Source organism: Haliotis rufescens, unplaced genomic scaffold (genome assembly GCF_023055435.1).
Source record: "Haliotis rufescens isolate VD_foot unplaced genomic scaffold, xgHalRufe1.0.p SCAF_8, whole genome shotgun sequence".
Lineage (NCBI taxonomy): Eukaryota > Metazoa > Mollusca > Gastropoda > Lepetellida > Haliotidae > Haliotis > Haliotis rufescens.
This window is the reverse complement of record NW_025964372.1, coordinates 2499026-2517917: the sequence shown is the minus strand read 5'-3', so window position 1 is coordinate 2517917 and position 18892 is coordinate 2499026. Positions and strand designations below refer to the sequence as shown.

Below are 18892 nucleotides of genomic sequence, written 5' to 3'. Positions count from 1 at the left end.
TATTGCTTAAAGCGGCATAAAACCAAAACTCACTCACTCACCTCTTTGGTATTTGTGTGTTTATTGTCAGTTGCTTGATTTTAAAGCATCATTATATTAAACAAAGATGAATTGAATTAATAACCTAAACCTAAACATCTAACTTTTATTTCCTTAAACACTTGTGTTAACTTCAACACTTGCACAAATCTACTAATTCATAGGTAAGCTAGTTTCTGTTTTCAGCTTGGGTTCGTCAGCCATTTCTGTCTCAGGTTCATGGCTATTGTCACTGGGTGGTCACAGCTTGGCCTGTGATTAGGTTCCTATTGTTCTCTGGGTCTGCAGGATCTCCTCAATCATGAAAACTTCCTGGTTACAACAGCTGGCCAGTCAGCATATCTCTCTACACATGCTCTGAGAGCTCCTACTCATCACTGCATCACAGGGTAAGTTTATTGAATCATTACTTTACTTATCCAACACTCAGGTTAGATTACTATGTATTTTAAGCATTTGTGAATATAGTTCTTGAGCTAGCATTGTCTTATGACACTGTAATGTATTTATATGACACTGTAATGTATTCATATTTAACTTTCTTCTGTGTTTAACTTGGATATAAGCCATGTGTATATACTGTAATATGTCAATAAAATGAATACAAGTAACACGTATATGTACCATGTGTAAACGTATAGTATTTTGTAGTTTTTATAACGCTCGTATTCCACATATGCTTGTGTAACTGTGTTCATAGTACCATATTCGACATAATAAGCGCCCTGCTCTAATAAGCGCCCACGGCGATATTTGCTTATATATTGGCTAGTGAACAATCCCAATTAGCACCCTTCCGATTGATCAATGTACACAAGACTTATTTATTTGTGTATATTACGTGTGTTATATGCATCCTTAATTATGGGAAATTACATTCTGGAAAAATATAACTGTCGTATATAAACATTTCAGGCTGTTGTTTTTCACCAAAATAATATTCTAATAAGATCCCCCTATTTCTAATTTTGAGAGATCCCTGGGCGCTTATTATGTCGAATAGGGTATATGTATTTATAGTATATGATATGATGAAATATTTCAGATAATAAATTCGGGGAATTAAACGTGAATCTCTTCTTTAAAAGATTAAGAAATGTTAATGTGACAAAATTAACTAAATATGATTCTTAAAATCTGTTGCTATCAACCTATCAGTCTAGCCCTTTTTTCGCTAGCATTGTTGCATCCTATTGCGACAGCCTATCTTAACTAACATGTTCTACAACGTCTACCTTGACGAGCTATAGAGCGAAAGTTATGAATGTACGTCCTATCGCGACAACATATTATGTATGGCAAACTGAGGAATGTACGTCCTCTCAAGCCGAGATATGATACTACCTCATTTTGCACGTGCTTAGACAGCATGTGCCATGTCACACTTTTGTTTTCTCCGCGAAGTAAGTTGTGTTCCAGCTATCTGTTCACGCTTAACATGTCTTCAAACCAATGACTGTAACTCCATACTTTTATATAGACTAATGAAAGTCAGCATGCTATGATCGATTTGAGGAACAGGGCCCAATAATTCAATAAAAAAACACTCACCGTGATAAAGTCACACATCGAACCTGTCACATCTACTCCGATTTACGACCCTTGATTCTATGAATTCCAATATCCTCCAATATCGTACATGGACATTAAGCGTGGCCCCCACCCAGTGGAGATATTTACAACACCACTTGCACATCGCTGAAACAGTACAGGCAGGTTCAATCTCGGGTTAAGTGTGTGCCAATGTCCTTTATGTGTTGACTGTTGGGAAGAGAATTCCGTTGTACAGATAAGAGTTATTAAACATAAATTACAGCCATGTTTGTTTACATACAACGGCTGTTTACTTTACAAGATTTGGAAGGCTGGTCTGAAGTCTCTTAGCTGACGGTAGATCGTGATTGTGTTGATAACAGTTCTTTGTGATTGTTGGAAGAAAACTCAGATGTTAACACAATTATTTATGTGTTTAAATGTGATGAGGGTATTATAATATTGTGTGTAATTGTGATGCAGGTATTATAATATTGTGTCTTATTGTGATGCAGGTATTATAACATTGTGTCTTATTGTGATGCAGGTATTATAACATTGTGTCTAATTGTGATGTAGGTATTATAACATTGTGTCTAATTGTGATGCAGGTATTATAACATTGTGTCTACTTGTGATGCAGGTATTATAACATTGTGTCTAATTGTGATGTAGGTATTATAACATTGTGTCTAATTGTGATGCAGGTATTATAATATTGTGTCTAATTGTGAAATAGGTATTATAACATTGTGTCTAATTGTGATGCAGGTATTATAACATTGTGTCTAATTGTGATGGAGGTATTATAACATTGTGTCTAACTGTGAAATAGGTATTATAACATTGTGTCTAATTGTAATGTAGGTATGATAACATTGTGTCTTATTGTGATGCAATTATTATAATATTTTGTCTAATTGTGATGCAGGTATAATAACATTGTGTCTAATTGTGATGCAGTTATAATATTTTGTCTAATTGTGATGCAGGTATTATAACATTGTGTCTACTTGTGATGTAGGTATTATAACATTGTGTCTTATTGTGATGCAGGTATTATAACATTGTGTCTACTTGTGATGCAGGTATTATAACATTGTGTCTTATTGTGATGCAGGTATTATAACATTGTGTCTAATTGTGATGCAGGTATTATAAGATTGTGTCTAACTGAGATGTAGGTATACCATTGTCAAATTGTAATGCAGGTATTATAAAATTGTGTCTAATTGTGATGCAGGTATAACATTGTGTCTACTTGTGATGCAGGTATTATAACATTGTGTCTAATTGTGATGCAGGTATTATAACATTGTGTCTAATTGTGAAATAGGTATTATAACATTGTGTCTAATTGTAATGTAGGTATTATAACATTGTGTCTAACTGATGAAAGTTTCACAACATTGTCTAATTGTGATGCAGGTATTTTAACATTGCAATCTCATTAAAATCAGATCTTAGTTCCCGCTACTGCTAAACAAAGATCTGAGGACATCTCATTACGGGTCACTTCAGACCGACCAATGGATTGACCAATCAGAAGGAAGCTTTCTCGTGCTTTACGGCACTAATTTCAAATTGGCGACTACACTTTAAAACATATTTTGACAAATTCTCGATTACAAATTTGAAACCCGAACAAAAGAACATTCTGGAATGGCTAATAGATGGTCTAGATTGTATGGATTCAGTCGTTAAACCTGTAACTATAGTTCGGAATACCCCCTGTTAAAGTTTTCGAGGTTGCATGATTAGAAATCACATTCCGACAGTCACTTTCATAATCCGGTAAGTGACGCTCTGATTAGTCGGATGAAAGGTCGTTTGACGTGACCCCTTATGGGATGTCCTTAGGTCTTTGTTTAGCAGTGGCAAGAACTAAGATCTGATTTTAATGAGATTGTATAACATTGTGTCTAATTGTGATGAGGGTATAATAACATTGTGTCTAATTGTGTTGCAGGTTTTATTACATGTTGTCTAATTGTGATGCAGGTATTATAACATTGTGTCTAAATGTGATGCAAGTATTATAAGATTGTGTCTAACTGAGATGTAGGTATTATACCATTGTCAAATTGTAATGCAGGTATTATAAAATTGTGTCTAATTGTGATGCTGGTATAACATTGTGTCTAATTGTAATGCAGGTATTACAACATTGTGTCTAATTGTAATGCAGGTATTATATAACATTGTGTCTAATTGTAATGCATATTATAACATTTTGTCTAATTATAATGCAGGTATAACATTGTATCTAATTGTGATGCAGGTATTATATAACATTGTATAGAATTGTGATGCAGGTATTATATAACATTGTGTCTAATTGTGATGCAGGTATTATATAACATTGTGTCTAATTGTGAAGCAGGTATTATATAACATTGTGTCTAATTGTGATGCAGGTATTATATAACATTGTGTCTAATTGTGATGCAGGTATTATATAACATTGTATAGAATTGTGAAGCAGGTATTATATAACATTGTGTCTAATTGTCATGCAGGTATTATATAACATTGTGTCTAATTGTGATGCAGGTATTATATAACATTGTATAGAATTGTGAAGCAGGTATTATATAACATTGTGTCTAATTGTGAAGCAGGTATTATATAACATTGTGTCTAATTGTGATGCAGGTATTATATAACATTGTGTCTAATTGTGATGCAGGTATTATATAACATTGTATAGAATTGTGAAGCAGGTATTATATAACATTGTCTAATTGTGATGCAGGTATTATATAACATTGTGTCTAATTGTAATGCAGGTATTATAGAAATGTCCATGAGGACAGTGCTGTGTAAGGGGATAGTGGTTGGCAACAACAGTAAACTACGTTAATAACGAACACGCTCATAATGAACTGACCTATATAACGGAAATATTTGTTAGTCCCGACCATTTGGTGTATATATATATATATATATGCTTCATAACGAACTATGGTTATTACGAACTAATAGTATTGGTCCCTATGAGTTTGTTATGACTGTAGTTTACTGTACTGTGAATTATAATAGCCTTGTCACAGTTGCGAATAATAATTCAAAAGGCTTTCATGATTAACACTGAGAATTCAGAATTATTGCTGCATGATTTAAATTAATTATGACAGCCTTGTAAGATGATTAATTCACATGTTATTCACATGATTAACATGGTGATGACTACAGTGTAAATTTGGATTACTTGGCATAATAATTATGAGGAGAAATGATTTTAAACGTTGTGTTAAAGATTATAGCACCAATATATAGCGACAATAGACTGAGTCATTTAATGTCTTTGGTAGCTGAGGATTAAAACCCCAAACTTTTGCTCTAACCACAAGAACATGGAGAAGGTGTTATAATTAGGATGCAATAGCCTTGTGAATAGTGACTGTCAATACTGATGTTCCCAAATACTGCCTCAGAAACAAAATGCCATGGATTTAATCGATTTCATTTTTTGACATTCCTTTAGGTAAAAAGTTTTGTTTACATTTTAACAGAACTGATTGACTCACAAGTAGAACAGGATTGTTGTATGTTGTTTAATGCCGCACTCAGCAATATTCCAGCTATGTGACGGCGGTCTGTAAATAATCGAGTCTGGACCAGGCAATCCAGTGATTGACATCATGAGCACTGATCCACACAACTGGGATACAATGACATGCATTGAGCTTGACCAACCGATCCCGCTAGTCACCTTTTACGGCAAGCATGGGTTGCTAAAGACCTATTCTAACCCGGATCTTCACTGGTCACAACTGACAGACTCACATGTAGAACAGAACTGACACACACTCACATGTAGAACAGGACTGACACACACTCACATGTAGAACAGAACTGACACACTGACATATAGAACAGAACTGACACACACTCACATGTAGAACAGAACTCACACACTCACATGTAGAACAGAACTGACACACACTCACATGTAGAACAGGACTGACACACACTGACATAGAAAAGAACTGACACACTGACATAGAACAGAACTGACACACACTCACATGTAGAACAGAACTCACACACTCACATGTAGCACAGAACTGACACACACTCACATGTAGCACAGAACTGACACACACTCACATGTAGCACAGAACTGACACACACTCACATGTAGAACGGACCAAGACAGTACATACCAGGTCGTGATGTTCCGGGACGTTACAGAACAGATAGCTGTCATCATCCACAGCAACTCCATTTCCACCATTTTTCAGAATTCCCCTCGGAGCTACCGGAGACTCCATGGCAACAGGTCCTGTTGGATAGCAACACAATATATTCAGTAATCACCTTCAGCACAAAAACACAGAGCTATCCAACACACAGCTTCCCTCCGAAGCCTGAGAGACTCAGGCCATCTTGTTTCTACAGACGCTTTAGCTACTCCATGTTGACAGAAGTTTGAATATATTCACACCTCAAACTCAGTTATCTCCCTTAGGGACACAGCAGCATGAGAACCCTTTGTTATACCTGGATCTTGTTTGCTGAGTTATTCAGGTCGGACTGATCGTAGTATTACAGCGAGGAGATCATGTGACTTGTCATGCCCAGGCAAGTATGAATGAAGCATTAGATGTGTGTCAGGTTTTGCCGCCAGTCAGACAATTGTACCACCAGGCTTAGGGGAAGGATTTGTAGGGGGATAATCTTATGGGTGCCACTGTAAGAAGCGATCACAGCAGATTAAGCATGCATGGGCATTAAAAACATAGCCATGAAGGATTTATTGTTTTAACCAATTGCACTTTTTAGACTCTTTTGTCTATATAGAGATTAAAGTCATGTAATTGGCTGAACCTTCATTGTTGTTTGTTTAGAGTAGTAAACTGGTTAATTAGGCATTGTCTTTCTTGGACCCTAATTAGCAACTGGAAAATTGGATTATTGCAATTACTATATACAGTTCTTAGAATCAACACCTTAGAATTAAAAAATTAATAAATATCTATTTTCATAAGTAACCTTTAAATATCTAATACTGTCCTATCAACATATAATTGAAGGAGAATTTTAAACTCTTCCACCTTGTACACAGATCTTGACCTACTGTCCTTAAATTCTGAAATAATATCAACAAAGCCTGAAGGTAGAACATTGGCTTGATGCAAGCACTTGTCTATGAAGCAGGGCCGGTGGTGTTTACACAAACACTGGTCCTGCTTGGTCTGGATCAAGTGTGTTCATGCTCAGATACCCATGTATGGGACAAGGAAACAGATCTATCTTCATATATTTATAAACACACACACATATATATACATATGCTGATTGTCTGCATTGTGTTTTGATGTGATCGTGGCCTGTACATACATAAGCACATGGGAAATTGCAATAATAAAGGCATTCGGACCCAAGTTTGCAGGAAATGTCACTAAAAAATGTCCCAATTCATGTCAACTAATTTTATGGTTTTGAAAGAACCTGCATTTCAGATCAGAACAAATAAAAAACAAGGTACAATGGTCAAATTTAAGAAAATAGAACTTATAAAAATCCCAGTTTGCCATCTTCCCGAGGCAAGCGTGTCCACTAGCCTGTATCAAAGCCTATTTTCTACCCTTGCCACTTTTCTTGGCTAGACCCTGGCGCCCTCCCGTGTAGATCACAAGTTCAAAGATGGCTTCAACCTTGTTGATCAGTTAACGAAAACATTTGCGATTTCATCCCTGACACAAAAGCAGAGGAAATCGTTGAGGGGTTTAAAAGATGAAAAAGACATATTTGTGTCAACAAAGACAGGAACAGCCGTGTATGATTTTGTGAACAGGAAAGTGGGCTTGATGTGGCAAGGGTGGAAACAAGACTTTTGCTAAAAAGGCTAGTGGACGCTTTTGCTAGGGAAGGTGCAGTTTGCCCGTCAGTGGCATTAGTTTAGAATCTTGTATTATACACCCAGACAAGTCGAGCACCACCTACCAAGACTATGGCATTATTTAGTGACATGTTTTGTAACCATTCCAATGCAGTGTTGTTGTTTTTTTACTGGAATCAGTATTTGTGTTTTATATTTTAAATGTACCATTATGTAATTAGTGTCTCGTAGGCCGGGTGCTGTTTTTTTTTATGAAATATTTATATGTCTATATATTTTGTACTGCAGCAAGTGACACTCTAATAAAACAATTTTCTTCTTCTGTGACCATCTTGACAAACATCCTTGTTGCAGTTTATCAGCAGTTGAGGGCCTCGATATGATACAGGACAGTACTTTTATTCTTTCTTTTAGCAGGTGCATCACAACCCTGAATCATTAATCTTTAAATTCCAGAGATGTTGGGCAGAACATATTTATTGCCAACCAGGAAATACTAGAGAATCTGTAAGCTGGATCCTGAAAAGTTTGTTATTATTCTGTTTACAGGAATATTACTTGTATTATTATATTATTACTTCTATTATAATATCACACAGTTGTAAATCGTCACATCACTAATCAATTTCATATGTAGTATGCTTATAACGAACTGTTTATTTGGTCCCGGCCAATTGCTGTATATTTTATCATATAAAATTGATGGATATAACAAACTCACTTTGTGGTCCCTTGTGTGTACTGTGTCAACAATTACCTGTTTATCCCTGAGCTGAGATCTTATGTGTCACCAATCTGCCTTTCAAAATATCCGCGGCCACAGTTTTTCAAATCAGCAATAAACAATTGAAGGCAATTCATTTACAGTGTATCCTGTGAATAAGATGCAATGACTTGAGTGATGAAATTCAGTTTGTTTTTAGTGATTGATAAATCCATGAAACCAAGATGTTCTAAGAACGCTGTGCAGCCGACCAGTCCTTGTTTCAGCTCCTTAATGCCAAGCACCACATACAACAAGTCTTTGGTACAAAGCATCTGGAGCTCGAAACAATCATCTTCAGCTCCCCAAGAAGACAGGCAAATCTTGGATCCTGACACGGCAAAGGGATGCAACTCAAAACACCCATTCCCTTGCTGTCATGCAGCGATAGAAACTACATTTTTAGTCCACTATAGTGATCTGATGATACCTTATCATGACATACCAGGCATGCTTACTTAAAGTCAAATAACGTGTCTACATGTGTAGTATTGGGTGTCAAGTCCGTAGCACACGTCTCACACACCCTTGTCCCCCAGTCTTGATTATACTGATTCCATGGCCTACCACAACCAGGTAATATAATTATGTGACTACAGTTGACTTTCCGACCAACAAGTTCACTCAAGGACAATACACAAGGAACTCAGTTGTTATTGCTGTGCCAAGAAAGGGCTCAAGGAGGCTTTTCACTACAGCCTGAAAGGAGATTCAACCACTACCCTTGCCAGCACACATACCCTGATCACTCACACACTGTCAGACAGACCATCAGAGTTTTCCAACATATTTCTTTGTTACATGCACTGATATGTGAAAAAGAAGAAATTAAAGTGCGTGCTTCAAAACAATGTCCAAAACAAGAGAAATAAAAAGAAAAATCACAGAAATATTCTATTATTTAAACAGTTAATACTTGTAGCTCTTTTATCTTCTGATTTTGGATGTGTTTGTTGTTTAACTCAGCAATATCCCAGCTATATGATGGCGGTCATATAATTGAGTCTGGACCAGACAATATGATTTTATCATAAGTATCAATCTACGCAATTGAGATATGATGACATGCATCAACCAAGTCAGCAAACCTGACCACCCGATCCTGTAAGTCGCCTCTTACAGCAAGCATAGTCGCCTTTTAATGCAAGCATGGGTCTTCACATGTCTTATTTTCTGATCCACCTGAGGTGGGCAAAGAAAATAAATTCAGACGATTTTTTCATATCATGAGATTGTGTTTTTTTTGCACCAACCACTCGTTTAACACCGCAATCAGAAATATTCCAGCAGTATGATGGCATCTGTCAATAATCAAGTCTGGACAATCCAGTGATCAATCTAAGCAATTGGAAAATGATGCCATCTTGGAGACTAACATGATCGGGTAGTCATGCTCACATGTACAGCAATTGCAGATGGATGCTCATGCTGTCAATCACTGGATTGTGTGGCATTAAACAACAAACACAAACTAATTAAGACAATTTGACATTGTCCCGTGCAACAAAGACATAAAACTACAAACCAGAATCCAGTTTCCAAATTGGCTGCTAATGTTTTTAACGAGCATACCCATTGTTTTTTTACAGTAATCTTCACTAGAACAATTACCTTGTTGACGTGTGTGGCTAGCTGATACAATCAGGGGGAGGGTGTACGGTTACCTGGGCACGTGAACACCTGTAACGAGGTAGACGGCTGACCGCACACAGGTATTGTGAGATTACTGCTGCCTCCTGAGTGGTATTGATACGCTTCAACAGTTGCTAACTCAACAAAGCCACCCCATTACTACAGCTGATTTAATAAAGTGACCGGGTCTATTATTAGGAAAGAGATATGTATCTTGCATATTACTATTAGAGAATGGGTATAGAATTTTGTGCTCTTTTTCTACATATGAATATAAATAGGCTTCAGAAATAAAGAATTAACCCTCTTTCTTCAAGGCAATCTGACATGGGTGACCTCTTTGGTCATGTGGACAAGGCATCCGACCTCTGATCAGAAGGTCGTGGTTTGAATCCCATCACGGGACTCAGATATTTAATGGCCGGTACATTGGTGCCCAACTGAACTTGTTTATATTAAATGTGAGCTAAACAAGAAGTAAGCAAAGTGGTCAACAACAAATAGTAAATAGTTTGTTAATTAATTAAATATTACATATTTCTAACTGATTTAAACTTCAATGTTTTAAAATCTAAGATTGAGTTCCAGTGACAATTGACCCCCCCCCCCCCCCACCCCTAATAAAAAAATATCCCATGTTACCAGTGTTCACTACGAGGAAGTAGATCACCATGAACACCTTTAAATAAAAAATTGATTGAGGAGTTACATAATAAGAATTATCAAAAGGACCAAAAATTGTTGATATAAAAACAAATAAAAAATGGAACAATATCATATAAGAAAATCAATAATTTCCATCTAGCCTTTACATATATGGTAAAGAATTCAAACTAACACAAAGCACAGATAGTTTTATGATGATCTACATGAGTGGAAACAATTTTGTATAGCTAATATATTTTCCAAAACCAGTCATCAAAATTTCTAAACTCCATCATGTTTCCATGAAAACAGCAAAAGAGAAAACTTTCAGAATCTTATAAAAGATAAAAAACAATCATAGTGGTTAATGTAGCAAGTTTGCTGAAGCTAGGATACATAATATTGTAAACATGGATCGTACAAAAACTCTACCCAAAATTTATGTTTCACCATGATTTCATGGAAACGGCAAAAATAAAAAAATTCAGAATCTTCAAACTAGCAAAAGGCACAAGTACTCATTGTGGTAAATGTGTGTAGAAAGTTTGGTGAAGCTAGGGTGCATGGTTAAAAAGTTATGGGCCGTACAAAAGCTCGGACGGACGAACGGAACGCTATATACCGATTTACTTCGTAAACGGGGGTACAATAAGTCTCAGTACCCAACTATGCGACCCAGGATGTGCCTTCTGTTGACGGGGGAGTATGAAGCAGGGCGTAGAGTCATCCTACAGATGACATCCTTAACTTTTCAGTTTGCTGACGGGGTTAACCTATTTGGTCATGTGGACAAAGGCGTCCAACCTTTGATCAGAAGGTCCGTGGTTCGAATCCAAGCATGTGAGTCGGCTGCTACACAATCAAAGCTCAGCGATTGAAAAAACTTTTCAATTGTGTGCTTAAGCATGTTTGAGATGCACCATCAAATTTCACAATTCTCTCATGGATAAAAGGTGCAAAATTCTACTCTGAAATTCCATCATTGTGATTCAAGATGCATATTTGATAATCCAAATAAGTCAATAATGGACCACCATCACTGACACATTTCTTTCTCAATCATGACCAGAAAGCAGTTGAGAAACAGACATAGGAAAAAGTAGCTGATAAATAGCTAAGTAAAAGTTCCAAGAATAGCATGTACAATTGTTGCACTATAATTGCGCTTTAAACACAATAATTGCAAAATTTGATGCTGCATCTCAAACATGCTTAAGCTTGAAACTAAATTTAGCATCATCCACTCTACACAATTGATTTACACATTTAACACCCAAAAAAACAATCCATGCCCACTAACGAACTACTGTTTCCCCGACTGACTGATAGAAAGGGCGGGGTTTGCGTTGCATGATTTCGCTGAATGAGGTCACCAATTTTGTTTGGTGGCTACAGTTTCTTTGGGTGTTAGCGATTAAATTAGCAGTCTGTGAAGTTATTATTGTCAACATAAAAAAGAATTTACTTCAATATAAACGTGACACAATTTGCATAAATCCACTACACAGGATGCACACCAGTTTTCATAAACATACCTCCAAAAATGCAAAAAATATGAAGTAATTCTTCAACATAATTGAATTGTTTTGGAATAATAAAATATAGAAAACATAATATGAGTGCATTAAAGTATTTTCAATTCAGAAACAAGTGATAAAGACCGTAACACATCATGGCATGTTGGTATTGCAATGTTTTGTAGTATTTGTGTTATTGGTAAGACTAAGAGGTTAAGTAAAATATCAAATCAGAGTCCGAGAATTTTCTTTATTGTACTTTAGGCTAAAAAGAATAATAGTCTTGGTTCTCAGGCACCACCTGCATCATCATAAAGTCTGCCGCATGTTTCGTTTATATTTCCATTTTTAAAAAAATAACAAAATCCTTACACTTAAAAACAATATAACGCACAGTTACTTCCCCTTACATCTTGTGTTACGATCATGGCGGCAATAGGAGTTTGAATGCATGTTTATATAGGAAGGCCCTGATGGTACACAATTGTTTATTTACATACTAGTTTGAACAACAACAAAAACAAAAAAACAACATCTGCACGCACCATATTTAAAAATTTTACCAATTTTTTTCCTTTTTTTTTTTAAGCCTTACATGAAGGATTCAGAGCAACAAAGATCTAAAACTGCCATTTATCAAAGCTCAATTATCATCGATAAATTTAGCCAATGATCAATTTTGAAAATTTAAACCAATTCCCTGCACTACCTTGGGGTTTCAAATCGGTTCACAGAGCTCCAGATCAGCTTTTGTTGTTGTGGGTATTTTACCCATGCACTTTCAAATCATTGGGTATCAGTAATTCTATCTGCGTATTCAAATTTCTGTTACCCACTAGTTTTTACACATGTGGGTATTTAAGTTAAATATTTAAAAACACTATTCATCTAGTCTCTGCAAACTGGTGTCGTGTGGGTTCGAGAGCTTTATAGGACTCAAAAATACCACGATACTTCCACACAAAAGTGTGATGGCAAATGATCATGATGTAACTGTCATCGTGGAGTTTGGCAAGGTTGACGGAATGCCCGTTTATAATTTCAAAATAAGTTGCTGATTTGCTAATCAAATACGCAGGGTTACTTCACAATATTTTGATGATACGCACAGATTTTATTTTTGTAGCGTATCTGTAATGTTCGTTGCGTATTTGATACACTTGGATTATATTTTACTGCGTATTTCTGCATTTCTGATGCGTATTTCACGCAGATACGCAGCTTATCTGGAGCTCTGGGTTCATTTTCTGGGATAGCCACTGATTGTCATCCAAAATGTCCATAAGATGTTTTTCAAATTTGATCAAGATGAAGAAGACTGTATCAAAAGTAGATGAAATCACAAAAATGTCCTTGTTCCATTGAACCTCATTCTCAGCAACCCTGATGTTGTCAGAGAATAATCTGTTCTACTTTTTAAATCAACAATTTTCACATAAGTGAGATGAAATAAGGTTTAACACTGCGTCCAAGATTAATGCACTTATATACCAACAGCCATGCACGTGTGTTTGTGTGGCTGCTTGTACTAGTCCGGACTGATGTCGATTTATAGTGCAAGCTCACTGAGACACCATGCCGCAGTTTAACATGAGTACCCTACTAAGATACAGTATACTGACCAGACCTTGTTTTAGGCCCTTAATGCTGAGCACCAGGCAGGGCACCAACAAGTACCATCTTTTAATGTCTTTTGGTATGACGCGGCCAGGGATCGAACCCTGGACCTTCCGCTCTACCACTAGACCACGGAGACGGCCTATAAGTACCATGGCTTGCTCATATCAACATATGCTAGCTGTATTAAGTGGATCAAAGATTTGCCTCGACAAATTTTGTAAAAAATATTAAAAAAACTTACGTATTGGGCTTGGTGGTGTAATGAATGACCCATCGAAGTTGACAGTCGTCGAAAGTCTGGAATCCGAAATAGGAGTCCCCGTAGCAACAGGTGTAACTGGCATGGATCCTGGGCGAGGTCCAGGGGAGATAACTCCAACACTATGCATTCCCGGCGGAGGCGGTGGACCAGATGAAGGCATGGGGATTCTTCCATTAGCAGGGTAGTAGATCCTCACTGGTGTTTTCCCACCTGCTGAATAATAGACTCTTCCAGGCTGATACCCAACACTTTGTGCTGGCCCTGTGGGTACATACACCTGCTGGCCCACACTGTAACCGCCTGGGGGGACAGGCACGCCCCCAGGGGGTTGGGGGTAAAACCCAGGTTGTACCCCAGAGTAACCAGGCTGGACTCCGGGGTAGGCTCCTTCAGGGTAGCCAATGGGGTAGGAATATTCCATATTAACTGGATCAAAAGCAACTCTTGGATCTGTTTGAGAGGCAACAGGAACAAAACCCTGGGGTGGGGCACTAGGGTCTATGGGAGCGTATGTACCCTCAACGTGACCCAGGGTACGCCCTGGGGCAGGGCCAGGCATTGGATGGCCACCACTGACTACATGGCTTTGGCTTGGCACTCCATGTGATGGCCCGGCAATGCCTGGCGAAGTGGGCACTCCCCAGGACGGCACTCCCGTCTCTCCCCTCCCAGGCTGTGCTGGTGTCCCCCCAACATACATGCTGGGGTCAGCTGGGTGGAAGCCTGGGGGTTGGGGAGAGTGGTACTGCGCGTGGTGAGGTTGAGGTCTGTACACAGGCTCGAAGGCTGAAGGTTGCGAAGCTTTCCTACGCGTCTGAGCGCGGTTGCGCCCGAAAATGCGACTGGCGGCACGACCACTGCGCTGACTGAGGCGATCTGCATCATCAACTGAAAAAACAAACAAGTAGATGATGACTGTGACCTAGATGATACCTATGACATGGAAATAAGAAATATCTGGATAATTTCATCCTGAACATAATCATTTGAGGCAGAGGAAGATGTAAAGCTTGACCTTCCACCAATCAAGTCAATTTGATTCACGTGCCATTGAAATGAGATATCAAACATATCTACAACAAACATGCTTTAATATCATACCTCCATGTCAGAATGATGAGATCTTATGAGTCCATGTGATCTTGATAAATTACTAAGTATCCTGCCTTGGAGGGAAACAAGTTTCTCAAGAGGGAATAAATCCCTTATACCCCGCCATGAGCAAGTCAGGCTGGATGTGGATTTCTTTGAGGCAGAATAAATCCCTTGTATCCCACTTTCGAAACAAATAGCCACATGTTTTTTCCAAGTCAATGAAAGTCACGTGACATAGCACAAGTTAACCTCAGCTCAATTGAACAACTGTTTTCTATCAATTTTGAATTTGTTTTAATTCTTTTTCAATGTCATATTAAAACATGTTGGTAAGATACATTTTTTGCACAGGATTACTTGTGGTAAATGGGGTTTTAGACAACGAGCCTCCGACACGAAGTCACACATACGAAGTAAAATTGTGTTTAAATCTAGGCCTACATCCTTTGAGGTTAAAAACTGTGATAAAACTTCATCACAAACTCCAACGTTCATAAGGTTTGGCCCTCACTCTATGAAGGTTCATATTCCAGTGAACTCACACAAAGTGAAAGTCAATTCTGCAATAAATACACTAGCAGCTCTTCAATATTCAAAATGTACTTTGTAAAACTGGGATTATGCAAAAATCAATCAATTGACGAAAAGTAGGATGAAAGTAAGGATAAAAAAAAGGATGAAGGTCAGGATGAAGGCCAGGTGAAGGTCAGGGTGAAGGTCAGGATGAAGGCAAGGATGAAGACCAGGATGAAGGTAAGGATGAAGGTCAGGTGAAGACAAGGATGAAGACCAGGATGAAGACAAGGATGAAGGTAAGGATGAAGGTCAGGATGAAGGTCAGGATGAAGGCAAGGATGAAGGTCAGGATGAAGGTCAGGATGAAGACAAGGATGAAGGTCAGGATGAAGACAAGGATGAAGACAAGGATGAGGGCAAGGATGAAGACAAGGATGAAGACAAGGATGAAGGTCAGGATGAAGACAAGGATGAAGGTCAGGATGAAGACAAGGATGAAGGTCAGGATGAAGACAAGGATGAAGACAAGGATGAAGGCAAGGATGAAGGTCAGGATGAAGACAAGGATGAAGACAAGGATGAAGGCAAGGATGAAGACCAGGATGAAGGTAAGGATGAAGGTCAGGTGAAGGTCAGGATGAAGACAAGGATGAAGACCAGGATGAAGACAAGGATGAAGACCAGGATGAAGACAAGGATGAAGGTAAGGATGAAGGTAAGGATGAAGGTCAGGATGAAGGCAAGGATGAAGACCAGGATGAAGGCCAGGTGAAGGTCAGGATGAAGACAAGGATGAAGGTCAGGATGAAGGTCAGGATGAAGACAAGGATGAAGACAAGGATGAGGGCAAGGATGAAGACAAGGATGAAGGCAAGGATGAAGGCAAGGATGAAGGTCAGGATGAAGACAAGGATGAAGGTCAGGATGAAGGTCAGGATGAAGGTCAGGATGAAGACAAGGATGAAGGTCAGGATGAAGACAAGGATGAAGACAAGGATGAAGGCAAGGATGAAGGTCAGGATGAAGACAAGGATGAAGGCAAGGATGAAGACCAGGATGAAGGTCAGGATGAAGACAAGGATGAAGGCAAGGATGAAGGCAAGGATGAAGACCAGGATGAAGGTCAGGATGAAGACAAGGATGAAGACAAGGATGAAGGTCAGGATGAAGGTCAGGATGAAGACAAGGATGAAGACAAGGATGAGGGCAAGGATGAAGACAAGGATGAAGGCAAGGATGAAGGCAAGGATGAAGGTCAGGATGAAGACAAGGATGAAGGTCAGGATGAAGGTCAGGATGAAGGTCAGGATGAAGACAAGGATGAAGGTCAGGATGAAGACAAGGATGAAGGCAAGGATGAAGGTCAGGATGAAGACAAGGATGAAGGCAAGGATGAAGACCAGGATGAAGGTCAGGATGAAGACAAGGATGAAGGCAAGGATGAAGGCAAGGATGAAGACCAGGATGAAGGTCAGGATGAAGACAAGGATGAAGACAAGGATGAAGGTCAGGATGAAGGTCAGGTGAAGGTCAGGATGAAGACAAGGATGAAGGTCAGGATGAAGACAAGGATGAAGACAAGGATGAAGGCAAGGATGAAGGTCAGGATGAAGGTCAGGATGAAGGCAAGGATGAAGGCAAGGATGAAGACCAGGATGAAGGTCAGGATGAAGACAAGGATGAAGGCAAGTATGAAGGCCAGGATGAAGACCAGGATGAAGGTCAGGATGAAGACAAGGATGAAGACCAGGATGAAGACAAGGATGAAGGTCAGGATGAAGGTCAGGATGAAGGTCAGGTGAAGGTCAGGATGAAGACAAGGATGAAGACCAGGATGAAGACAAGGATGAAGATCAGGATGAAGGTCAGGTGAAGGTAAGGATGAAGACAAGGATGAAGGCCAGGATGAAGGTGAGGATGAAGGCAAGGATGAAGGTACAGTCATCCCTGAACTAAGAAGCACATACTCATGGTTGCAAAATTCTAGCAGCTCAAGTCTTTGAATGGCATTTAGAAGTGATACACATAAGGAAGAGAATAAGAGCTAGAATGTGGAAGGGAATTTATGGATGTCAACTTCTTTATTACTAGGAACACAATGTTTCGGAGTGTACACTTACTCCTTCATCAGGCCTTGTTCTTCATAATAAAGACGCTGACATCCATAAATTCCCTTCCACATTCTATCAGCTGATACAAACGAGGCACAACAGTGTAAGCTGTACAAGCACACCACAACCACAACCACAACCACAACCACAACCACAACCACAACCACACCGCCAACAACAGAAAGCTAACACAGAAATTGAAATTTATGCAAAATATAAAATACATTTTTCACTTTCATAACACAGGTTTTTTGACTTATCAGGAATATTAAATCTATGAACTGTGATCTTCTTACAACATTCTCATGTTGTTTAATGCCGACATCAGCAATATTCCAGCTATATGTCAACCTCCATATAATTGAGTCTGGACATGACAAACCAGTGAGTGATATTATGAGCATGTCCCACAGCATTGGGGTATCAACATGCAATCAACCAAGTCACTGAGACTGACCCGGGATCCATGTTGTTGATTTGTACGACAGCCATTGGTTGCTGGGGATCAATTCAAACCCGAATGCCCACGGGGAACACCATTTAAGATATTTGCTTCAATTATTGCTTGGACACACAGTTCAACATGTCCTAAATTCATGAATAAACGTGAAATAGTTGGTTGTAAACACATCCAGTGATCGGGCCAGACCAGGAGGCAACAAGTTCAAATGAGGCCTGCATTCACAATTGGGACTAAAGCATTCTCATCTCATGCTTTTAAAAATAATGTCCAGTTGAAAAAAGGCTAAAAAAATACTAGTCTTGGTTCTCAGGCCCCGCCCGCATCATCAGAAAGTCTGCTGCACATTTCGTTTTTATTTCCATTTTTTTTTTTAAAAATCCAAATACAATAAACTTTTTTGTAATGCACAAGCTTATAACAAACTGACGTATATAACGAAATGTGTTTTGATCCCGTCCATTTGCTGTATATAAGCTTATAACGGACTACTGTTATAACGAAATAAAATTAGTGGTCCCTTTTGAGTTGAACCATAGTTTACTGAACTTAAAAACAATGCAATCCAATATAGCAAACAGTTACTCCCCTTTACATGTGCACTGCTTTACTGTGCATCTCGTGTTATGGTCAAGGCGGCAATAGGAGTTTGTATGCTTGTTAATGTAGGGAGGCTTTCCCAGGTTGATGGTACACAGCTGTTTATTGTAGTTACATACTAGTTTGCCCGCCCTCACTATATTTTCAAAACTCATTGCCTGAGAACCTATGCTTTTATTTTTTTAATCCTAAAGGATGAAAGATTGACCAGTCATGTTTTCTATTCAGATCAGATCTAATCGGTTGTCAGT

At 38.5% G+C, this 18892-nt stretch overlaps 1 protein-coding gene across 5 annotated transcripts in view; it reads right to left on the bottom strand.

The window, feature by feature from the left end:
- LOC124144629 (centriolin-like) overlaps positions 1-18892 on the bottom strand; it is a 120618-nt gene that overhangs the window by 46591 nt on the left and 55135 nt on the right. For all 5 annotated transcript variants that reach the window (XM_048389941.1, XM_048389942.1, XM_048389944.1 and 2 more), the window contains exons 26-27: positions 13839-14747; positions 5742-5860 (exon numbers count right to left, since the gene is read on the bottom strand). In XM_048389941.1, the coding sequence (XP_048245898.1) occupies positions 5742-5860; positions 13839-14747 (1028 nt within the window). The remainder of the gene's footprint in view (positions 1-5741; positions 5861-13838; positions 14748-18892) is intronic.